General features: G+C 42.2%; 2 protein-coding genes across 2 annotated transcripts; both read right to left on the reverse strand.

Moving 5' to 3' along the window:
- Window positions 1-1825: 1825 nt before the first annotated feature.
- Window positions 1826-10441, reverse strand: LOC137279248 (uncharacterized). Its single transcript, XM_067811751.1, has 5 exons — window positions 10322-10441; window positions 6639-7052; window positions 3968-5502; window positions 2866-3083; window positions 1826-1945 (listed from the first exon to the last, which is right to left on the reverse strand). Exons 2-5 carry the CDS (start codon window positions 7045-7047, stop codon window positions 1873-1875), a joined length of 2235 nt encoding a protein of 744 aa, XP_067667852.1. The 5' UTR covers window positions 7048-7052; window positions 10322-10441; the 3' UTR covers window positions 1826-1872.
- Window positions 10442-12735: 2294 nt separating this feature from the next.
- LOC137277513 (large ribosomal subunit protein eL19-like) lies at window positions 12736-17501 on the reverse strand. Its single transcript, XM_067809279.1, has 5 exons — window positions 17445-17501; window positions 15980-16086; window positions 15435-15678; window positions 13277-13387; window positions 12736-12901 (listed from the first exon to the last, which is right to left on the reverse strand). The coding sequence occupies exons 1-5, from the start codon at window positions 17447-17449 to the stop codon at window positions 12775-12777; spliced, it is 594 nt and encodes a 197-aa protein (XP_067665380.1). The 5' UTR covers window positions 17450-17501; the 3' UTR covers window positions 12736-12774.
- Between the last annotated feature and the right edge of the window lie 1262 nt (window positions 17502-18763).

Raw genomic sequence — 18763 nt, forward strand, 5'->3', positions numbered from 1 at the left:
GGCCTGTTGTTCCATAGCTGAATTCAACACCACCGCCGGACCTCTAGTTCAGCTGGAACTGTACCCACTCCTTTTGTTCCTATACAGATGATAATTCAAGGAATTGGTCACCAGCTATCGGTGAGTCTAACGGTAATGGAACGAGTGGTCATTTTGCTGAATTTTACTCCTTGTCAACGGGACGGTGGGGTGGCTAAATGTTTAAGGCGTTCGCTCGTCAAGCCGAAGACAAGGTTCGATTCGACATATTGGCACAATGTGTGAAGTCTGGTGTCTGGTGAATTTCTGGTGTCTTCCGCAGTGATATCTAAATATTGCTAAAAGCGCCGTAAAAGCTGACTCACTTTAACTCTTGTCTTACAGTGCTTTAGATCATGCCAGAAGATTAAATGAGATTTCACTCGTTCTGTTTATTTCTTTCAGGTGGTAAAACAAAACAATCTGGTACTGGGCAATTACTGAACGATACGGTGTGTAACATCTAATAAGTCAAAACAGAAACAAACTGATATCAAGAATAAGGGACATTCCCCCATTAACTAAATCTTAATGCAATGACTATCTTCCCTATAGTGGAATATAAGAAAGACAGGCAGTTCATGTATATTTCTATGTCTGTCAGCGCAACTAACTCATTCAATTGTACTTGGAAATACCCTCTGTGAATTCTATACTTTAATTGCAGGAGTTAATGTTTGAGACAGCCGTTTGTACGGAGCTTGAGAACGTGGATATGTTCTTCACTAACTACTGCATACCCTTTCACGCTCACGTAGCTACCTGACACTGTTCATTGCTTTAAACCAAAACCAGTACACTTTTCGGAAAACAATGGGAGACATTAGTTTTCACGGGACAGCTGAGGGTAGCTCAGCTGGTTTACGTTTCACTGAGAAACAATGGAAAAATGCATAAATAACAGGGTAGAACAGTCTGTCCTTTCTGTGGAGAGGTGTGCCCCTTTGTTGGACTGGGATGTGCTTGTTGCAGACTCAAGACGTATACGTGAACGTCGGGAACTCAATTCGGGAAAGAAAGCTTATGTTCCACTCCTGATAATTAAATCCTTCCAAACTTAATTATCAATTAACGTTGAAATGAATAAGTACAGTTTGTTTTTCTGCCGCTTTCAGCAATAGTTAAGTATAAACATACGGATGTCGATGGTGTGTTTGTTTCTGGCCATCTCGATAGTCTGAATATCTTCCAAACTACCGAGCATGTATTCATCACTCCAACAAGCCCCTGTCACTGGTCTCGTGCATAGACAGTAAAACGCGGTGCTAGTTGTTACTCTGCCTGGTGCTTGGCATCAAGAGGCTTGAACAAGAACTGGTCGACATACTGTGACATGGCTTTCATTATGAACCTGGCTTTAATAGGTAGATACGCACGCACGCACGCACGCACGTGCATTCACAGTGCTATTTTGGTGCAATATTCTTGAACACTGCCTTCTTGCAGTAGAAAAAGATGGTAAAGTGACCTCACCGGTATTATGGGTCGTATACTCCCCTGGAATCTTAAAATGACAGTCGTTTGCACACATCTACCGACAGGTTTGACGACGGTAATGGCAGAACGCTTGAGCAAGCTTTACATCTGGACATACATCTTACATCTGGATATAAGCATAATAGGTTTGTTGTTGGTATCCTTGCCATTATCATTCCCCATTTCAGCTGCCATCATCAGATATCGAGACACAACACATAGTAACACCTCATACATCCACAAGTGGTACTTTGTCGGTGGTGTCACAGAGCCGTCCGATTCGGGCACTATGTCCATGTGACGCGCCTCCATTTACGACAAAAAACGAAAGTGCTTGAAGAACATATATTTGAAAATTAAAATACATGAACGTTATTCCTATTCTGTGACTCCCTTCTTGGCGAGGTCCTCCTTGACCCGTGTCAGATAAGTCTCATCTGGATAGCCGAACCTGCGGGACAACATGGCGGTCAGGTCACACAACATGCCACACAAAAACACACATTGTTTTTCTTTATAAAACAACACACGTTTTTCTAATGGCTTGAGAGGAAGCAGATATAACATGGAAATGCCTCTTACATTCCTAACCGCCCTAACAGTCATGCTGGTCTGTCAATGAATGTCATCCCATTATACATACTTGGTCGCACCGCCCTACATGTTGGTCCAACGATGAATGTTGTCTTTAATACATACCTGATCGCCCCACCCTATATACTGGTCTCATGGTGAATGTTGTCTTTCATACATACCTGATCGCCCCGCCTTTCATGTTGGTCTAACGATGAATGTTGTCTTTAATACATACCTGGTCGCCCCACCCTATATATTGGTCTCATGGTGAATGTTGTCTTTCATACATACCTGATCGCCCCGCCTTTCAGGTTGGTCTAACGATGAATGTTGTCTTTAATACATACCTGATCGCCCCGCCCTTCATGTTGGTCTAACGATGAATGTTGTCTTTAATACATACCTGGTCGCCCCACCCTATATATTGGTCTCATGGTGAATGTTGTCTTTCATACATACTTGGTCGCCCCGCCCTTCATGTTGGTCTAACGATGAATGTTGTCTTTAATACATACCTGATCGCACCGCCCTATATATTGGTCTCATGGTGAATGTTGTCTTTCATACATACCTGGTCGCTCCGCCCTACATGTTGGTCTAACGATGAATGTTGTCTTTAATACATACATACATACATACATACATACATACATACATACATACATACATACATACATACATACATACATACATACATACATACATACATACATACATACATACATACATACATACATACATACATACATACATACATACATACATACATACATACATACATACATACATACATACCTGGTCGCCCCGCCCTTCATGTTGGTCTTGTGATGAATGTCACCCCACGTCACTACACAGCTTTGATCGGGTGAGGTCGCACGAACGATCGTAAATATCAACTTCCGTTTAAATGCGATTCTTAAAAGTCTAAGAATTCCCATTCCTTTGGTGGAGTTTGGTAGGTAGGCCTTCCTGGTCACCCCAGTGTATGGCTCGCCCGGGTCAGGGTGTGCAGGCTGTGGGTACAAGGTGAATTTCGATGACGATAAACATTTGAAATATATGTTGCCTCAACTGATAGTGAAAATAATTCTACCCCTTCAATGACCACAAGATGAAAAATTCGCGTTTACTGTAATGTCATAAATCATGCTGCCATGTTACTACTGCCAGTGAAGATTTAAATACACTCCAGTTTTCTTTTGTTTGTTGTTTGACACCGCACTCAGCAATTCTCCATATACTAGTATATGGCGGCGGTCTGTATATAATCAAGTCTGTTTTTAAGTTGGTAATCTCGTAAAATGAGCGTTATCTACAAATCAGTCATGTCGCAAATGCCATGACATATCTCACATATTCTTCAAAATCGTGTCTTCCCACACTTGCTCACTCTCTCACTCACTCTAAAGGGGTAGATCCAAGTGCATGTTGTCCATCTCACCATCATCACCGGTATCAAAATAGCACTCCTGCGACATGTACTTAATCCGGTCTCAACCAGACACATCCTGGTGTATCCAGTACTTTTTACTTAGGACCTGCACCAGACCAGGCTTTGAGCACGTACAGTAACGAGCAGCAACAACAAGGCGTCATCGAGCACATATACTAAGGGTTAGCACTTGGACATGTATGAATTTTCAGTGTATGAAATAAGGCCTGATCGAGACAGGTTAGATTTCTGATGGACGGTCTAAAGACACAGCTAGCCAGACCTACAGTCTGGTAAATATTTCAGATGTTCCATAAATCTGAGTAAATTCACGAATTTGGTGTCTGGTCTGGTTAAATCCTATTTGGGCTAGTAATATTTTGCAGTTACCAATATTGGTTTGTGGCTGGGTTTTTGGCTTATTTCGTACACTGATTATTATTAAATATAAAAGTGACTTCTCACCCCTTGGATGCCGTCAGGAATGTGATACGTGATGACTACGGTGTCGTATTTACTGTAGCCAGGCAAGCGATCATCCACCAGACCCACCTCCATCGATCCTTCTGGCTGATTCCCGATGATGACCCCGTACACCATGTCACAAGTGGGGCACACAGGCTTGTAATTAGCGAAATGTTTATCTATACACTTCCTACAGAATACATGCCCACATTTGGCCAACGTTTTGGGGTGTTTCATCACACGTGAACATATAGGACAGTCTACACCCTGACTCTCCGGTTTACCCTCCTCTTCATCGGAACTCCAGGAACTTCTGTTCTGGCTTGACAGGGGATTAGCTTCGGGTGTCAGACTGTGGCTCTTACCCACTGTCCAATCCGGAAAGTCGGCCTCCGAGCTGATCTTGATAGCGGGCACGTTTTCTTTGGCTTTGTTCATCTCATGTTGAGCTCGGAGCAGCTCGAGAGCCTCTTCCTCCACTTTTGCTGCCAGCGACTGTGACCTCTTCCTCGTCCTTCCCAGCTCGCTGGACTTCGTCCTCCTCGGGGTGTCCGGGTCTTCCGCCTTCAACTGGTCAGCCTTAACTGGCATCACTGGTTTCGGATCAGGTTTCCCTCCTTGTCTGACCTGAGACGCTTTGGTTGTGGGCAGTGGAATGTATGTTGGTTTGTAGGTAGGTTTAGTCACATTCTTCACGGGTTTCGTCACAACTTGTTCTTTCCGTGGTGTTTCTGAAGATGGTTTATTCTCCTTGCCAGGTCCTATTACCTTCTCTCTAACATCCTCTGCTGACTTGAGTAGAGGGCCGCCTTCATACGTCATGTTCATGTCATACGTCTTCCCATTGACACTGACTCTCGTCCCTTTCATCGACGGACGGACCACGGGTTTATCAGTTCGATGCTCCTCGTCAGATGATGCTGGGGAATATCTGGACTTTTTTGGTTTCCTGGATGCACCCGTCTCGCTTGTGTCATCTGTTGTAAAGTCATAGACATCAAACGTATCAAGATAACTTCTTCCAGACTGTATCTTCGGAGGATTATAACCCTCTAATTGAGAATCATGACCATTTGAAGTAGCCTTTTGTCTGGGACTATTATTCGTGTTCTGTTCTCTTGTTCCTGGTTGCTTGTGAGTCCTGTGATTTCCTTTATTTTCTCTAGTTACTGTTTGGTTTTCTCTAATTTGTCTACTTCTGGACCACTCGTGATCGTCAGAACCAGTACTATCTATAGAAGACCCAGAGCCTCTTCTGGTACCACGGCGGATTCCACCACGTCGGAACTTTGACTTTTTATGCTTTGCCCTGGATCTAGGCTTCTCGTCCTCATCCTCATCCAGTTTAAAGGACACCGATCTCTTGGTCTTGTCACTCTGGGGCCGCCCACTAAACTCGAACTTACACAAAGCAGCAATCATATCCACCAGCTGCTCGTCCATGGACACAAACAACACGTCGGTCAGCGTCTTCGGTTTGAAAGTCGCTACAGAGGTCACAGCAACTTGCACCGCTTCCTCCAGATTAGACACTCCTGAATGTAGAAATGCATGAACAAAGTGAGCAATAGAAACGCACTGCAACTGCCCTTAATGAATCCAATAGTGTGACCTCTTTAGAAAAGTTAAAGGTCAACACAATAACAGGCCATGGACTTGTTTTATTCGGTTGCTTTGTTTGTGTAAAGACGTCTAACACTCGCCACTTGCAACTAATGGATTCTGGACGGTTATACAAAGAGGAAAATGCACAATGGGTTAGATTTTGACCGCAAATATATTACAAAATTGTTCAAGCGAATTACGTGTATGAGACTTAAAAGTTATTTACTCATTCGTCACCGATCTCTAAATCCAATACTCCTAATTATCTGGGAAATCATTTCGCGTGAATCTATAATATTATGTATTGTTGTATAATGCTTGAATGACCAATAAACGAGCCATATCGCATCGGTCCGCAAATAGTTCAGTCTGGACCAGGAACCCCAGTGGATGATAGCGTGAGCAACAACCAACAGCGACTGGGTACATTAAAACACAACCTACCGAATGTTTGGGTTAAATGGGAGCTGTGCTTCCTTAGCTCTACAAGGAGTTGTAATGATGAAAATGGCACGACTGTAGGTAAACTAGATCTCTGGGTATTATACCCATCATATCCATCTCGGGCGATATGACCATTAACCCCCCACCGTGTAACATACCGATCATACCCACTTCCGGGTTACATACCCACCTCCTGGTAACACACGCACAATACCCACCTCCTGGTAACATACCCACCATACCCACCTCCAAGTTACATACCCACCTCCTGGTAACATACCCACAGTACCCACCTCCAAGTTACACACCCGCCTCCTGGTAACACACCCACCATACCCACCTCCAAGTTACATACCCACCTCCTGGTAACACACCCACCATACCCACCTCCAAGTTACATACCCACCTCCTGGTAATATGCCCACAGTACCCACCTCCGGGTTACACACCCACCTCCTGGAAACATACCCACAGTACCCACCTCCGAGTTACATACCCACCTCCTGGTAACATACCCACAGTACCCACCTCCGGGTTACATACCCACCTCCCGATAACATACCCACATTACCCACTTCCGGGTTACATACCCACCTCCTGGTAACACACCCACCATACCCACCTCCGCCCAGCAGCGGTAGCGCCAACACCATGATCCCGTTCTTCTCCGCCTCCCGGAACAACGTCACGTACAGCTTCTTCATGCTGATGACCCACTGTTTGGTCTGACTTGGCGTGCATGCGGCCAGGAAGGCGTGAAACACAACCTGGTCTTTAGCCCGGTTGGTCAACACGTTCCAGAGAGGGAAAGTCAAGTGTTTCTTCCTCATGTCCTCTCTGTCGATCTCGAACAGCGGGTCCAGCTTGATGAGAGCCTTCGTGACGAAGCTCTCGTGCTTCATCATCTTGTCCTCTTGTGTCACTATGGCGTCTGCCACAGCGTCAGTGATGTCACCCACATACGTCGTCACGTGAAGACCAAACGGGGACTTGAACTGAAATTTGGGAATTTTCGTCTCCGAGTTTGCCATTACACCTGAAATAAGACGAACGAAATTGTTAACGCTGAACTCGACAATGTCAAGCTGTTTCAGTGGTCTGTATGTTCTCGAGGCTAGTAACTGAAAGAATGAACAAGGACCATCAACATATGATGCAATTCAACCAGCCAGAGACGTAACCATCGGCAACCATGCATAAAATCTGGAATCGAAAGAGAACTGTCCAGCCGATGATCAGGAGGACCCAATCTACAGGTTCGAGTTCTTGTACACTGCGGATTGACTTCCAGTGAATCGGTTTTCACGCATGTTTTCTCGTGTAAAAGCAGGATACCACACTTATCAGCGTGCACCAAAGTTGGGAATCCAACAGAGGTCAACTAGGTAGCCACAGGGCTACGACCTCGTCCAGTTGATGATCCGGCTTAAAGCAACATTCAATCACTCACTCGTCCAGTTGAGAGGAACACCCGCCTTCATGCAGGAAGCGGCTCCTGTCGGCTACCACGCGTGTATGTAGAAACCTGACATTGTGTACACGTAACAACATGGCAGTTTCAGATGGGCGTTTCGAAACGTCCAAACTTGAATTGGCAGCTCGGTGCGCATTTAGCCTAGATATCAAGTCTCAATCATATCATCAATACATACAGGAATCTAAACATTCTGAATACCATTTAGTACCAGACTCGATCTGTTTAGGGTCAGATATTCACGTGGATATGACGTGCGGTACAAAACCTCGAAACCACATTCAGAAACCTTTATCAGCCCATCTCAAAATAAAAATATTTGGTTATCTCTTAGGGAATGTGTACATAATCGTACCTAAAAGTACATATTCCATACGACTATTCATTCTTTTTCATGCGCGATATAGACACTGCGGATGTTCACGAGTATCATGTCACAAAATACAAATGGAAACGCTCTCTCGGTGATTACGAGGAAAACTGAAACCTGAAAAAAATGATTTTTCATCATGGGATTTCTTTTGAAAACCAAAATCGGATTAAAAGATTATTTAGAGTGTTAAGCTATTCATGATCACGTACTTACACAGCACAGCACATGGGTACCGAGTCCACTCCCGGAGCTGTCAACTACAGCTTGAGAGAAGCGAGTTATTTACATGTATTGTATGGATAGAACTGATATAGAACACAAAGGCAGCATGGGTTGCCAGAAGACTTTTCAATAGGCTGCCATTCCCTACTTACCGGACTGAGAAATCAAAACCAAGTTGATATCGAATATTGACTCAATTGAAATGTTGTTGACATTTGTCGAGGCCCTGTATGGGTTGTTACGGTGAGGCGACTTTGCCAAGCGTCTTTCTATGCCTGATTTCAATGCAATTCATACGCGATCTCCAACTTTGTTTGTTCAGCAATAAAGAGCGGTTATCATTGCCAACTGCCGGTCACATGTATATAAGAGTATTGTGTTACTTGTGTTCCGTGACTGCCGTCTTGATTACCAATATATGTAGTTTTATTGCAGGAAAAGTTTAATATCGGCAATACAGGTGAATTAGCAACTTGTCTTATCGGGAAGTTATTATGTGTCTATACATCTACGGACGAGTGGCTGATGCTTGACTCTCTGGAACATGCACTAGTGTTATTGCTACTTAACTTTCTTCTTCAACACGATAACTATATTATGACGGATACGATTTACATTAACAGGGGAAATGTCTGCACGTGTGTTTAGATTCTAACGACAGTCAGATTCAACAAATATAGAGAAATTGCCCGATCCTGTGAAAGCATCTGTTCCGTAGTATACATCATAATGACAGATTCCGCGTAATGTAATGGCCATATCATCCTCGATATCTCCAGGGTATACGTTCCGATAAGTCTCCACCATACCCAGGACGCATCTACGGGTCGGCCCGATAATTTTATTACCTCCCTTTGCTGGCTCCGCATTCTGACAGTAGCCAATCAGCTAAGCCGCAGTTGTAACCGAGCTTGCCAGAGTCAACAAACGTAGCGGTCGCAACTGTGAAGGTTTGCTCGCAGTGCGACTCAGATTTTGGGGAAATCATACAGACAAATTTATAGGTCCGAAACTTTAATAAAATATCTTTCAGAGAACCCATGGATGGTTTGTGCTCACACGTATAATCGGTTAGGTGATTTGAAAAGCGAAAGTGAGTTGTGATTGGTTCGCTCAACTTCCCGGCGTAGACACCTGATTGAATAAAAAGCCAGCCAAAGGAGGTAATAAATTTATCGGGCCGAGCCGTAGATGCGTCTAGGGTGTAGTGGATACTTATCGGAACGTATACCCTTGGAGATATTGAGGATGAGGCCTTATAGGAGACACCGGTTCTCTAACACAAAGCGGACACCAGTGCACCAACAATCAGACCTTCAAGCAGAAATACATGTATACACGATTGTCGTAACGTGATTGTCGCTTTCCTGAATGAAGACTCTCGATTCAGTTGCACATTCAGTTCCTAGTCAGTCAGTAGTTCAGATGTCTGGCGTCAAATTCCAGTCTAGTTAAACACGTGGAAATTGGTGGCGTGATATTTAGGACAATAACTTATTTCCAGATTCACACGTGCCATGCTACAACACTACGGTTGACGGTGTCATTACGAAAACACAATGAGAAAACTGAGAAGGTGTTTTACCTTCGTTTACTTTTTGATCATACATTTGCAATTCCATTAACAATGTTTCGATGTCGGACCAACAGTTGCCGAACCGTTGAGGTTTTGTTACATTAACCACCACTTCCACAAGAGTTTACATATCCTGTTACATGGCCATCTTATCCTCATTTTAGAACATCCATGAAATGGCCACCAAACTCCTGTCGGGTTTGGCTGAACACAGTTACATGACTAGATATCTTCAGTAATGCTTGTATAGGGCTGACAAAAGCTGGAAGAAACATATACCCAAAACGGACCCCTTTTATTTCCGGCTGGTCGCACATAGGTGAAAACAGTGATAAGTCGATGTGCAGCATTCTGAGACGGTTTGAATAGAGTATTGAGCACCACTATAACATTCCTCGTAGGGTGGAAATAGAGTTCAAATATATAACAGGTAGAGAAAGGCGTTGCTGTTCACGGTGACTTCCTTTTTAAGAAAGTGGCTTGAAATATCGTGCAGCATGTGCAACGTGCAACGTGTATTTGATGAAATACTAAACAAACCTGATAATTATCGAGTCTTTAAAGTTGTTCACTTTGTGAATTCCAAATATTCTTACAGCATAATGCATTTGTGTTATTGTATAGTTATTGTGAACATATCTGATGAGGGTAAGTACTTACGTATCAGAGCGAACCGTGACTGTCATCAGTAGTTTATTAACCTGGGGTTTCCGAACACCCTCTCACTCCCGGATATCCAACTCAGTGCAGCTGGCCATGGCTAAACAGTGACCCGGAAGCAAACAAATGATCACGTGACACACATAAGCCTGCGTTTCAGAAGCGGTTCCTAACTGTTGTTCCCATTGACCTGTATGTTAACACCAGCACATGCATGATTAAGTCTGTGATGGATTCCAAAAGACTTTTTATCAGGGTATGTTCCACGTGTGAATAACCGTGATTTATTGACTAAACTAAAACAGCCAAATGGTCTTGTATTAACCCCTAATATGCCATTGTACAAAGCGATCTCTGCGCTTTCAGAGGTGACCGTAACTCCCATACCATAGCACAGACTTAAGGTAGTCTTTTCACGAAGGTTGTTCAGTACATCACTCAGGTCTAAATCAGTAAGGATTATAATCCATCACCTTCCTCCACTTGAAGGCAAAAACGACTATGGATTTCTAAATCCACACCGCCAGGGAGAGTTCGGATATGTTTTGTAAAGTAGTCCTGATATACGTCAGCTTAACTTGGAAGGTAAGGACACAACATGAAGGTAATATGTAGATACGTGGGTAAATCAGACGGTTCGGGGCACTAACGATATTGATTTGAGTATAGTGGGGTTCCGAGCTTAAAACATCATTTCCTGGAAGATGACACGTGAAGAGGAGTTCACGACTCTGTCTTCTGCAACCCATGCCTGTCGTTAGGAGCGACTAACGGAATCGGGTGGCCAGGGCTAGCTTAACTGATTAATGCATTTCCTTTGTGTAAAATAATGCTCGAGATGTCAACCACTAACTTGTCTTTTCAAGACATACCGCCGTCATACAGTTGGTACGTCGATCAGTGTGATCAACACGAAGCTCTGAAACACTCTCTTGAGGAAGACTGTCCTTGCATTCAGTTCTATATCAAGATTTCTACAAACATAAACAGAGCGAACCAGTGATAGGGTTCTGAGTGAGTGAGAGATAGAGTTTAGTTCTACGCCACACTCAGCAATATTGCGGCCAGACCAGACAATCCACTGATCATCAGCATGAGCATCCATCTGCGGGGAGCCTATGACATGACTCGACCAAGTCAGCCTGACCACCCGATCCCGTTAGTCGTCTCTTCATAGGGTTCCAAAGGGGACGAAACTCTGAACTTGGCATGGGGTGACTGCGACAAAACCTGACACGAACGTATGGTTCTGGCGGATTTGTAGCACTGGTCATACAAGACGCCATTCCCAGATAGACAGGAAGGGTAATAAGAAGTTCAAGCATGTAACGCATCGTGGTATCAAGCGGGCAGAGTAATCTTAATAAAATTGCACATTTCAGAAATTTGCCTTCTATGGAAAGGAATACCATGTTTGATGGATGTGTGTGGTCACGAATCAGTTAAGTTCCCCCAAGTTGAGCGCGGCGAGTGCAGTGTACCGTGTTTGGCAGCAGTATTAACTAAAGTCCTGACCTACAACAAAGCATATGCGATACATGCAGTATCACCTTAGGCAAGTGAGTTAGTTCAAAAATGCATCTGTTCATCCAGTGGGATAAGTTATGTGACTAATCCTAGCGCCTCACAAGCAGCGTGGGTTATAAGGGTTATAATTCAGCCTGGCTGAGCAGTGCTAGATTGGAAATAAGCGCTTGGAAGATGAATAACATTTCTACTTTAATGATAAACCCCATGTGGTGAGACGAAGAACAAAGACTCAACCTTGAGCACCTGTGCAGAAAAGCACACAACTTGAGATGAAACATCCAAATTCAATTCTGCCAGTGAATACACGATTTATTGTAAACATAAAACATTTTCCAAGAGTTTTGCCGAGAAAATGAAAAAGAACCAGACACGAGCTGTGACGATATCATACATAGTAGTATAGATAATCATGATACTTTACTGGACGATAAATATATCAATATTTTTTTTCATATCCTAATACATATTGTTGACCTTAAAATTGTTAGTTTTCAGTAGAAGCTGATGGTTATGTCAAAATTTACACTGTTGCTTGACATAAAAATATACACTTTTAAAGAAAATAGCTTAAGACAGCATTTCAATTATGTGCAAAGAATCTTCCAAGGTATCGGAATATCCTATTGTGAATTGTCTGTATGGTCACACCTCTACAAGACATGGGCATGAATATCCCCGCAGGTGTTGTATTTATGCCCTGAAAATACATACCGCACTTGGTTTCCCTATCTTTCTGAGAAAATCTGTCCCCATCTGAAGATATTTAACAAATATTGTAACAAATATTGTAACAGTTTCCGTTTTCAAACCCCACGGAATGCATGAATGCATGCCCCTACAACCCTAAAGAAATAACATCAATATCACAAATATGTACAAATGTCTTTCATTTTTTTTATTTTACACCAATTGTACAGAAGTGTTTATTTCTTGGAAGCCTCATCCTCCTTGTGGTAAGACTTAAGCATCTCCGCTTTCTTCTGCTGGATGCGCTCGTCTCTACGGCGACGGGCCTCCTTCACCTTCTGTCTGCGAGCCTCCGCTTGGTCACTGTGACAAGATAACTCAGTATTACAATTCAGAGGTTCTATCCAATCTTAAATGAAAACAACTGATAAATCATCCTGTCATGTCATATTCTAAGGTACCTCAGATTTATAACGCTCAACACAAGGGTTATCACATAAACTCTTTAACATACATGCTTAATTTAGAAGAAAGCCATTTCAACCTTAATACAATTGGTCTTGATAAGCAACCCATTTCAACAAATAATATTATTGTTAGGGGTGATATTTTCACAATATTTTATATTAAACCTCCAACAAGGACAAGTAACCCTGCCCAATCAAAAGAAATACCTAGGAAAAGTAAATGAGATTCTTCAGCACTCGGCAACTCAATGCCAGTTACATTTGTAAGTACCTCAGCAGTTTGGACCTCTGCTTCTCAGCCTTCCTCTTGTGGATATGCTCCATCAGGACACGCTTGTTTTTGAAGCCATTACCTTTGCACTTCATGTACAATTCATGGTACCTGAAACAAAACCACACTTATCAATCATGACAATATCTTCTACTGAAACGAGTTCTGTCCACAGAACTGTGCATCTTGTCTATACCTTGAAACACGAGTCTGGTTTCTAAGTAGAAAAAGTAAAGTTTTGCCTCTTCCTAAAAATATCAAGATAGAAATAGTTGTGACTGAAGAACATTCTCCTAGATCTGTTATCTTGAAGCCATGTTGTTGATATGTTTTGCAATGACATGAAATTTGTGCATAGTAAATTACTGTTGTTGTACTTACATACCCGTAACAGCAGCACGAGGCTACACTAACAGCAGCACGAGGCTACACTAACAGCAGCAGGATGCTACACTGACAGCAGCACGAGGCTACACTAACAAATCAAAGGGGCTGTAATCTAAGAACATATGTCTTTCAAATTCCAACTCAAGAAATTTTGTTGTTCAATTAATGTCAAAGGACAATTGTATTTTATGGTTACCAACCATAGATTGTGGGCAGTGTTTCCTTACAAGAGAGAAAAAGGTTTTCAGTCATAAAACAGCTTAATGATGTCAACTGGGAGGTTTGGCTGCTTAGATATATTCAACAATTTTGGAGTGAGTGAGTTTTGTTTTATGCTACATTCAGCAATATTCTAGCTGAATGGAGGTGGTGTGTAAATGATCAAGTCTGGACCAGAGATCAACATGAGCATCAATCTGTGCAAATGGGAACCAATGACTGTCGACGAAGTCAGCAAGCCTGACCACCTGATCCTACCTTTTACGACAAGCATATTCACCTTGTGGCAAGCATGGGTTACTAAGACCTATTCTACCCTGGATCTTCCTATCCTTCTCATTTAGTAGTCCCTACTGACTGAGCAGTATACTGAGGACAATGCCAAGTAAAATATAAACAAGCACATGTACTTTGGTCATTGTGCAGTCATATCTGTCATCTGGAAATGTTCGCACTACCATGCTATCTTAGCAGCATGGAAAAGTTACTCTGAGTTCCTGTTTGTTGTTCAAAGCTGAATCCAGCGATATTGATCCGTGAAGGTCCAGTGTTGAAGAGGCCTTCTGCAACCCATGATTGCCATAAAAGGTGACTATGCTTGTCGTAAGAGACTACTAACGGGATCAGGTGTCAGGCTCGTTATAGTGGTTGACACGCCATTGGTACCCAATTTCGCAGATCGGTGCTCATGCTTTTGATCACTTGATTGTTTGGTCCAGACTCATATTTATTTACAGACCACTGCCATATTGTTGGAATATTGCTAAGCGCGGCGTAATACCAAACTCACTCACTCCAGCAATATTCATGACTGGGGCATGTAAATAACTTAGACTAAGTGAATTTGGTCTTCCACCACTTTTACTTTTCAGAAATATTCCAACAATATCATAACGGGTAGTATCAGAAATGGGCTTCACACATTGTGAGGGAAACAAGCCGTGGTCTTCTGCCTGATGAGTGAATGCTTCAACCACTACCCCCCGTCCCCATTTGACCAGTGGTTAATAAAGTGAACAACAATCCATGCCAGAGTCAGCTGACAAACTCCAGGGCCTTTGTAGCCTCAGTTTTTCCATCATTGTGTTTTATTTCTTCAATGGCGTTCAGAAGTTGGTGTGGTAATTCAGGACAACAACTGGGTAACAACTTCTTGAATTTCCTTCTCACAATGTTTTAGGGGTTGTTCTAGGCCCATCATCAGGTTGAATTGGTAAACAGGAAAACTAATCAGTTCAACCTGATGATGGGACTAGAACAAGCCCTGAGATGTTGTGAGAAATAATTTCAAGAAGTCGTTATCCATAAGATTTGCTATATGTCATCTTTGATTTTATATCTGATGCACATATATTTGTTTTCTGAAGAGATTGAGCAACTTGTGAAAGATCAAAACTATCTAGAACCAGAGTAGCATCAGCACATGACTGGTGACAAAGATCATGCCATTTTATATCTGATGACTTCACCACAAGCATGCTGGTGTTGACCGATTTAAACCCACACATCCTGACAAAGTTTTGCAATGTTTGAAACTGCAAGGAATACTCACAGGTGCTTATCTACCTTCTTGGCTTCACGATATCTGCGGAGCAGGTTCCGGAGGACTCTCATACGGCGAATCCAGATGATCTTCTCTGGCATTCTGGCATTAGCTGTACCTTTCCTCTTTCCGTGACCCATGTGACGACCCTTCCGCCTAGCAATGGTGTTTTTGCGAACACGAGCTCGGGAGTGTACCTTGACAGGCTTGCGGATGATAAGGCCATCCTTCACTAGTTTACGCACATTCTGTCCTGGAATGTTTATGACCATGTTCATAATATATCCGCAGTAAGTGATCAGCATCAAAATATGTTTTGACTGATACAAGTTAACAACAAAGGTTCACTTCTTGTCTAAAAAGAGGTAAGATTTCGATTAAATGTCAATGTCTCTAAGAAGTACAGCATCCCAGAAAATCCAGGTCATTACACAACTTGTTACAGTAAAGAGAAATGTTACAGTAATTACTAAACTGGATTCTATACAATAATAAAAGTCTGTTGTGCTACATCTAAAACTTCCGAAATGAAAAAGAGAAATAAAAGTGCTCACTAGAATTGGCATTGGCAATTTCATTGGTCTCATTGGGATCCAACCATACTTTGTTTTTACCACATTTGAGCACTGCGGCTGCAAGCCGTTTCTGTAAACGAAGCGTGCTGAAAGAAAAAAAACCAAAAAACTTCACACTATAACACAATAGATCTTTTCATCAGACAGCATTGGTTTATTCCATCAAAATAGACGAGACAAAGATCAGAAAACATGCTCCATTGGAAAAGGTTACCCACAGGCCAAAGACAGAATTGGGTATAACCCACCCCAAAACATGATATGCCTAAACATCACAGAGGCATTACAAAGATAGATAGATAGATAGATAGATAGATAGATAGATAGATAGATAGATAGATAGATAGATAGATAGATAGATAGATAGATAGATAGATAGATAGATAGTGCACATATCCACCCACTAGTGCATGCTCAAGGCGCTGGTATTTTTCCCTCAATCACTGGATGTCAATCTCAACAGCACATCGTATTTCAATCTCAACTCCCTGGGGAGTATACAACTGTTGCTGCCACTAGGTGCATCGAGTTTATTGTGGCTCTCTCATCCTAACGAGGTACCCAGTTGACAGCTGGGTGGACTGGGACACATAGTCACAGGCATTATTATGTGAATGAATATTCATGGTCAAGGTAAAGTGGTTATAAACTTGGCAATCTGCAGTTTGGGATGAATTTATGCCCTTTTTTCGATCAGATTAGTGTCTTTCTCATATTTTGCCACTGTCCTTGCATCAAGGTATATACATCTATCAACAGTCTCAGTAATAACTACACCTATGTGATTTCCTTCAACTGTTGCAGACAAAATGCAATCTTGTCCTTCCAATAACCTTAAGCTTACAAGCCATAACCCCAAATCTCTTGAGCCCTGCACTGACCACTAGGCCTGCTGATCACACGTGTTTGTACATCAATTGCACTCACTCCCTTCTTCCATTATCTTATGCCTTAAGAATAGTTGGGTTTTCTTCCGAAAGCCTACTCTAACCACAAATCTACCCCAAAACTTAACATAACAGTACATCTCAAACCTAAACGATAACCATTAGAAATAATCATAATAATTAGAATATATTTCGAGCTGCGGTTACGGGCGCAGCTCTTAGCCGCTGTCTTTTATAATGAAGGACCTCAGGACAAAATGAGATGTGTCAATCGGCCCCACTACTGGTCAAATGACATTACAATAACGTGAAAATCAAATGATCTGATGATCACATCGTGGAAACGTGCTTTCATGTGGGAGCCGCCATTTTGAAAGAAGCTCGCTACTTCGGGTAACACGTTTTGATATCCCACTGTGTAATGGCATGCGATAATCAAGACATTTCTTGCATTTTTAACTTTCAGAACCAGTTTTTATTTCAAATATAAATCAAATGCGTTGATATGTACATGTATGATACAGGTATGGATGCTGTTTTACAGCGCCATGCCTCACCTCATGTTCGCTTCGTTTCACGTTGTTGAGAAAGAGGAAGTGGAGGGATACTAACACGTGGTGCGACGGCACTGTTAAAAATAGTTCGCTATTTTTGTCTGGATGTTATCATGTAACAACCTTATTTTGATTGTACAAGAATATGATATGCTTTTAAGACTATTTCTATTACGGCGACGTCATGTATACATAACACATATCCGCAAAGTGAAAACTTCGACAATATTCCTCCGCTTTGTTTTAGAATTACCCCCCTTGAACCACATGCGCATGGATGTGTCATCAACCAAAATTATTATTATGCTTTTATATAATCCAAGAATGGAATGAAGAATATCATGACGATGTCAGAGAATGCGACAACACTATTGGTTAATTGCATAACTACATATGTCTGTATCCATTTTTGCCGTTGTCAGAATTAAGTTAAATATAATACTGCATATAGCGCAAATAATAAACTAAAATTAAGATTACATTTCAGTCTGCAGATACTGTTCGAGCCCGTACAAAAAAATATTCAGATTTGATAAGTGATTATAGAGGTTTTCGTTGTCGCGTGTCAGCCATTACCGACATTTGAGTGAACACATACAGTTACCACATTAATTAACTCACTCCCTCCCTCCCTCACTCACTCCAAACCGCGCAAACCCATGAAACCAGTCTATTCCAAAGGCATATACATACCCCCGCCACCAAAATAAATAAAATACACACAATCCGCCTACCGATCAATTCATCCGATCTGCTATTCATTACACTTCTAACATACACACTCTCAAGTTGACTCAACTACACATGCACTCACACATACGTGCACATATATATACTGTTACATATTGAAACCTGTACATACAAAGATATTCATACTAGAACCTTGTGTTTTGTAACCAGCGTTTGACAGCACTGATTATTCAAGAAACTGTTTAACATCTTTCCTACTGTGATGTATTGCTGGCCAGGAAGCATTCATGTATCACATCTAAACAGGTTATCAGAAGAACATCAATAATGCGCCAACGATACCCCAGCATGGTCCACATCACTAGCCCCATTAATAGATCATAGTGCACCAGATTTCTATTCTCGGCTTCTTGGGGAGTTCATGTGTATGACATACACTGTCTGTGAGGCGATGGAGAGTTACAGTCACCATTACCATGTTGTCATGCTGGGTATGTCAGCTGCTTGGTGAACAGAGGTATATATAAAACCCCGTTACCCCGTTACCCCGTTACCCCGTTACCCCGTTACCTGGGGAGACACCACATGCGCTCATGTCGTACATACCCTGAAGTAAATATATCCAAGAAAGC

The sequence above is a fragment of the Haliotis asinina genome, chromosome 3 (genome assembly GCF_037392515.1).
Source record: "Haliotis asinina isolate JCU_RB_2024 chromosome 3, JCU_Hal_asi_v2, whole genome shotgun sequence".
In the NCBI taxonomy this organism is placed as follows: domain Eukaryota; kingdom Metazoa; phylum Mollusca; class Gastropoda; order Lepetellida; family Haliotidae; genus Haliotis; species Haliotis asinina.

Bases quoted from the DNA above. Each gene is read 5' to 3' on its own strand.
- LOC137279248 (XM_067811751.1), bottom strand. From the start codon at position 7,047: ATGGCAAACTCGGAGACGAAAATTCCCAAATTTCAGTTCAAGTCCCCG. The intron at 5,503-6,638 runs GTGGGTATGGTG...TTCTACATTCAG, and splicing joins GCTACCGCTGCTGGGCGGAG to GAGTGTCTAATCTGGAGGAA. The intron at 1,946-2,865 runs GTATGTATGTAT...GTTGTCCCGCAG, and splicing joins ATGAAGGGCGGGGCGACCAG to GTTCGGCTATCCAGATGAGA.
- LOC137277513 (XM_067809279.1), bottom strand. The intron at 13,388-15,434 runs GTGAGTATTCCT...GTTTTGTTTCAG, and splicing joins AAGAAGGTAGATAAGCACCT to GTACCATGAATTGTACATGA. The intron at 12,902-13,276 runs GTACTTACAAAT...ATCTTGTCACAG, and splicing joins CAGAGGTCCAAACTGCTGAG to TGACCAAGCGGAGGCTCGCA.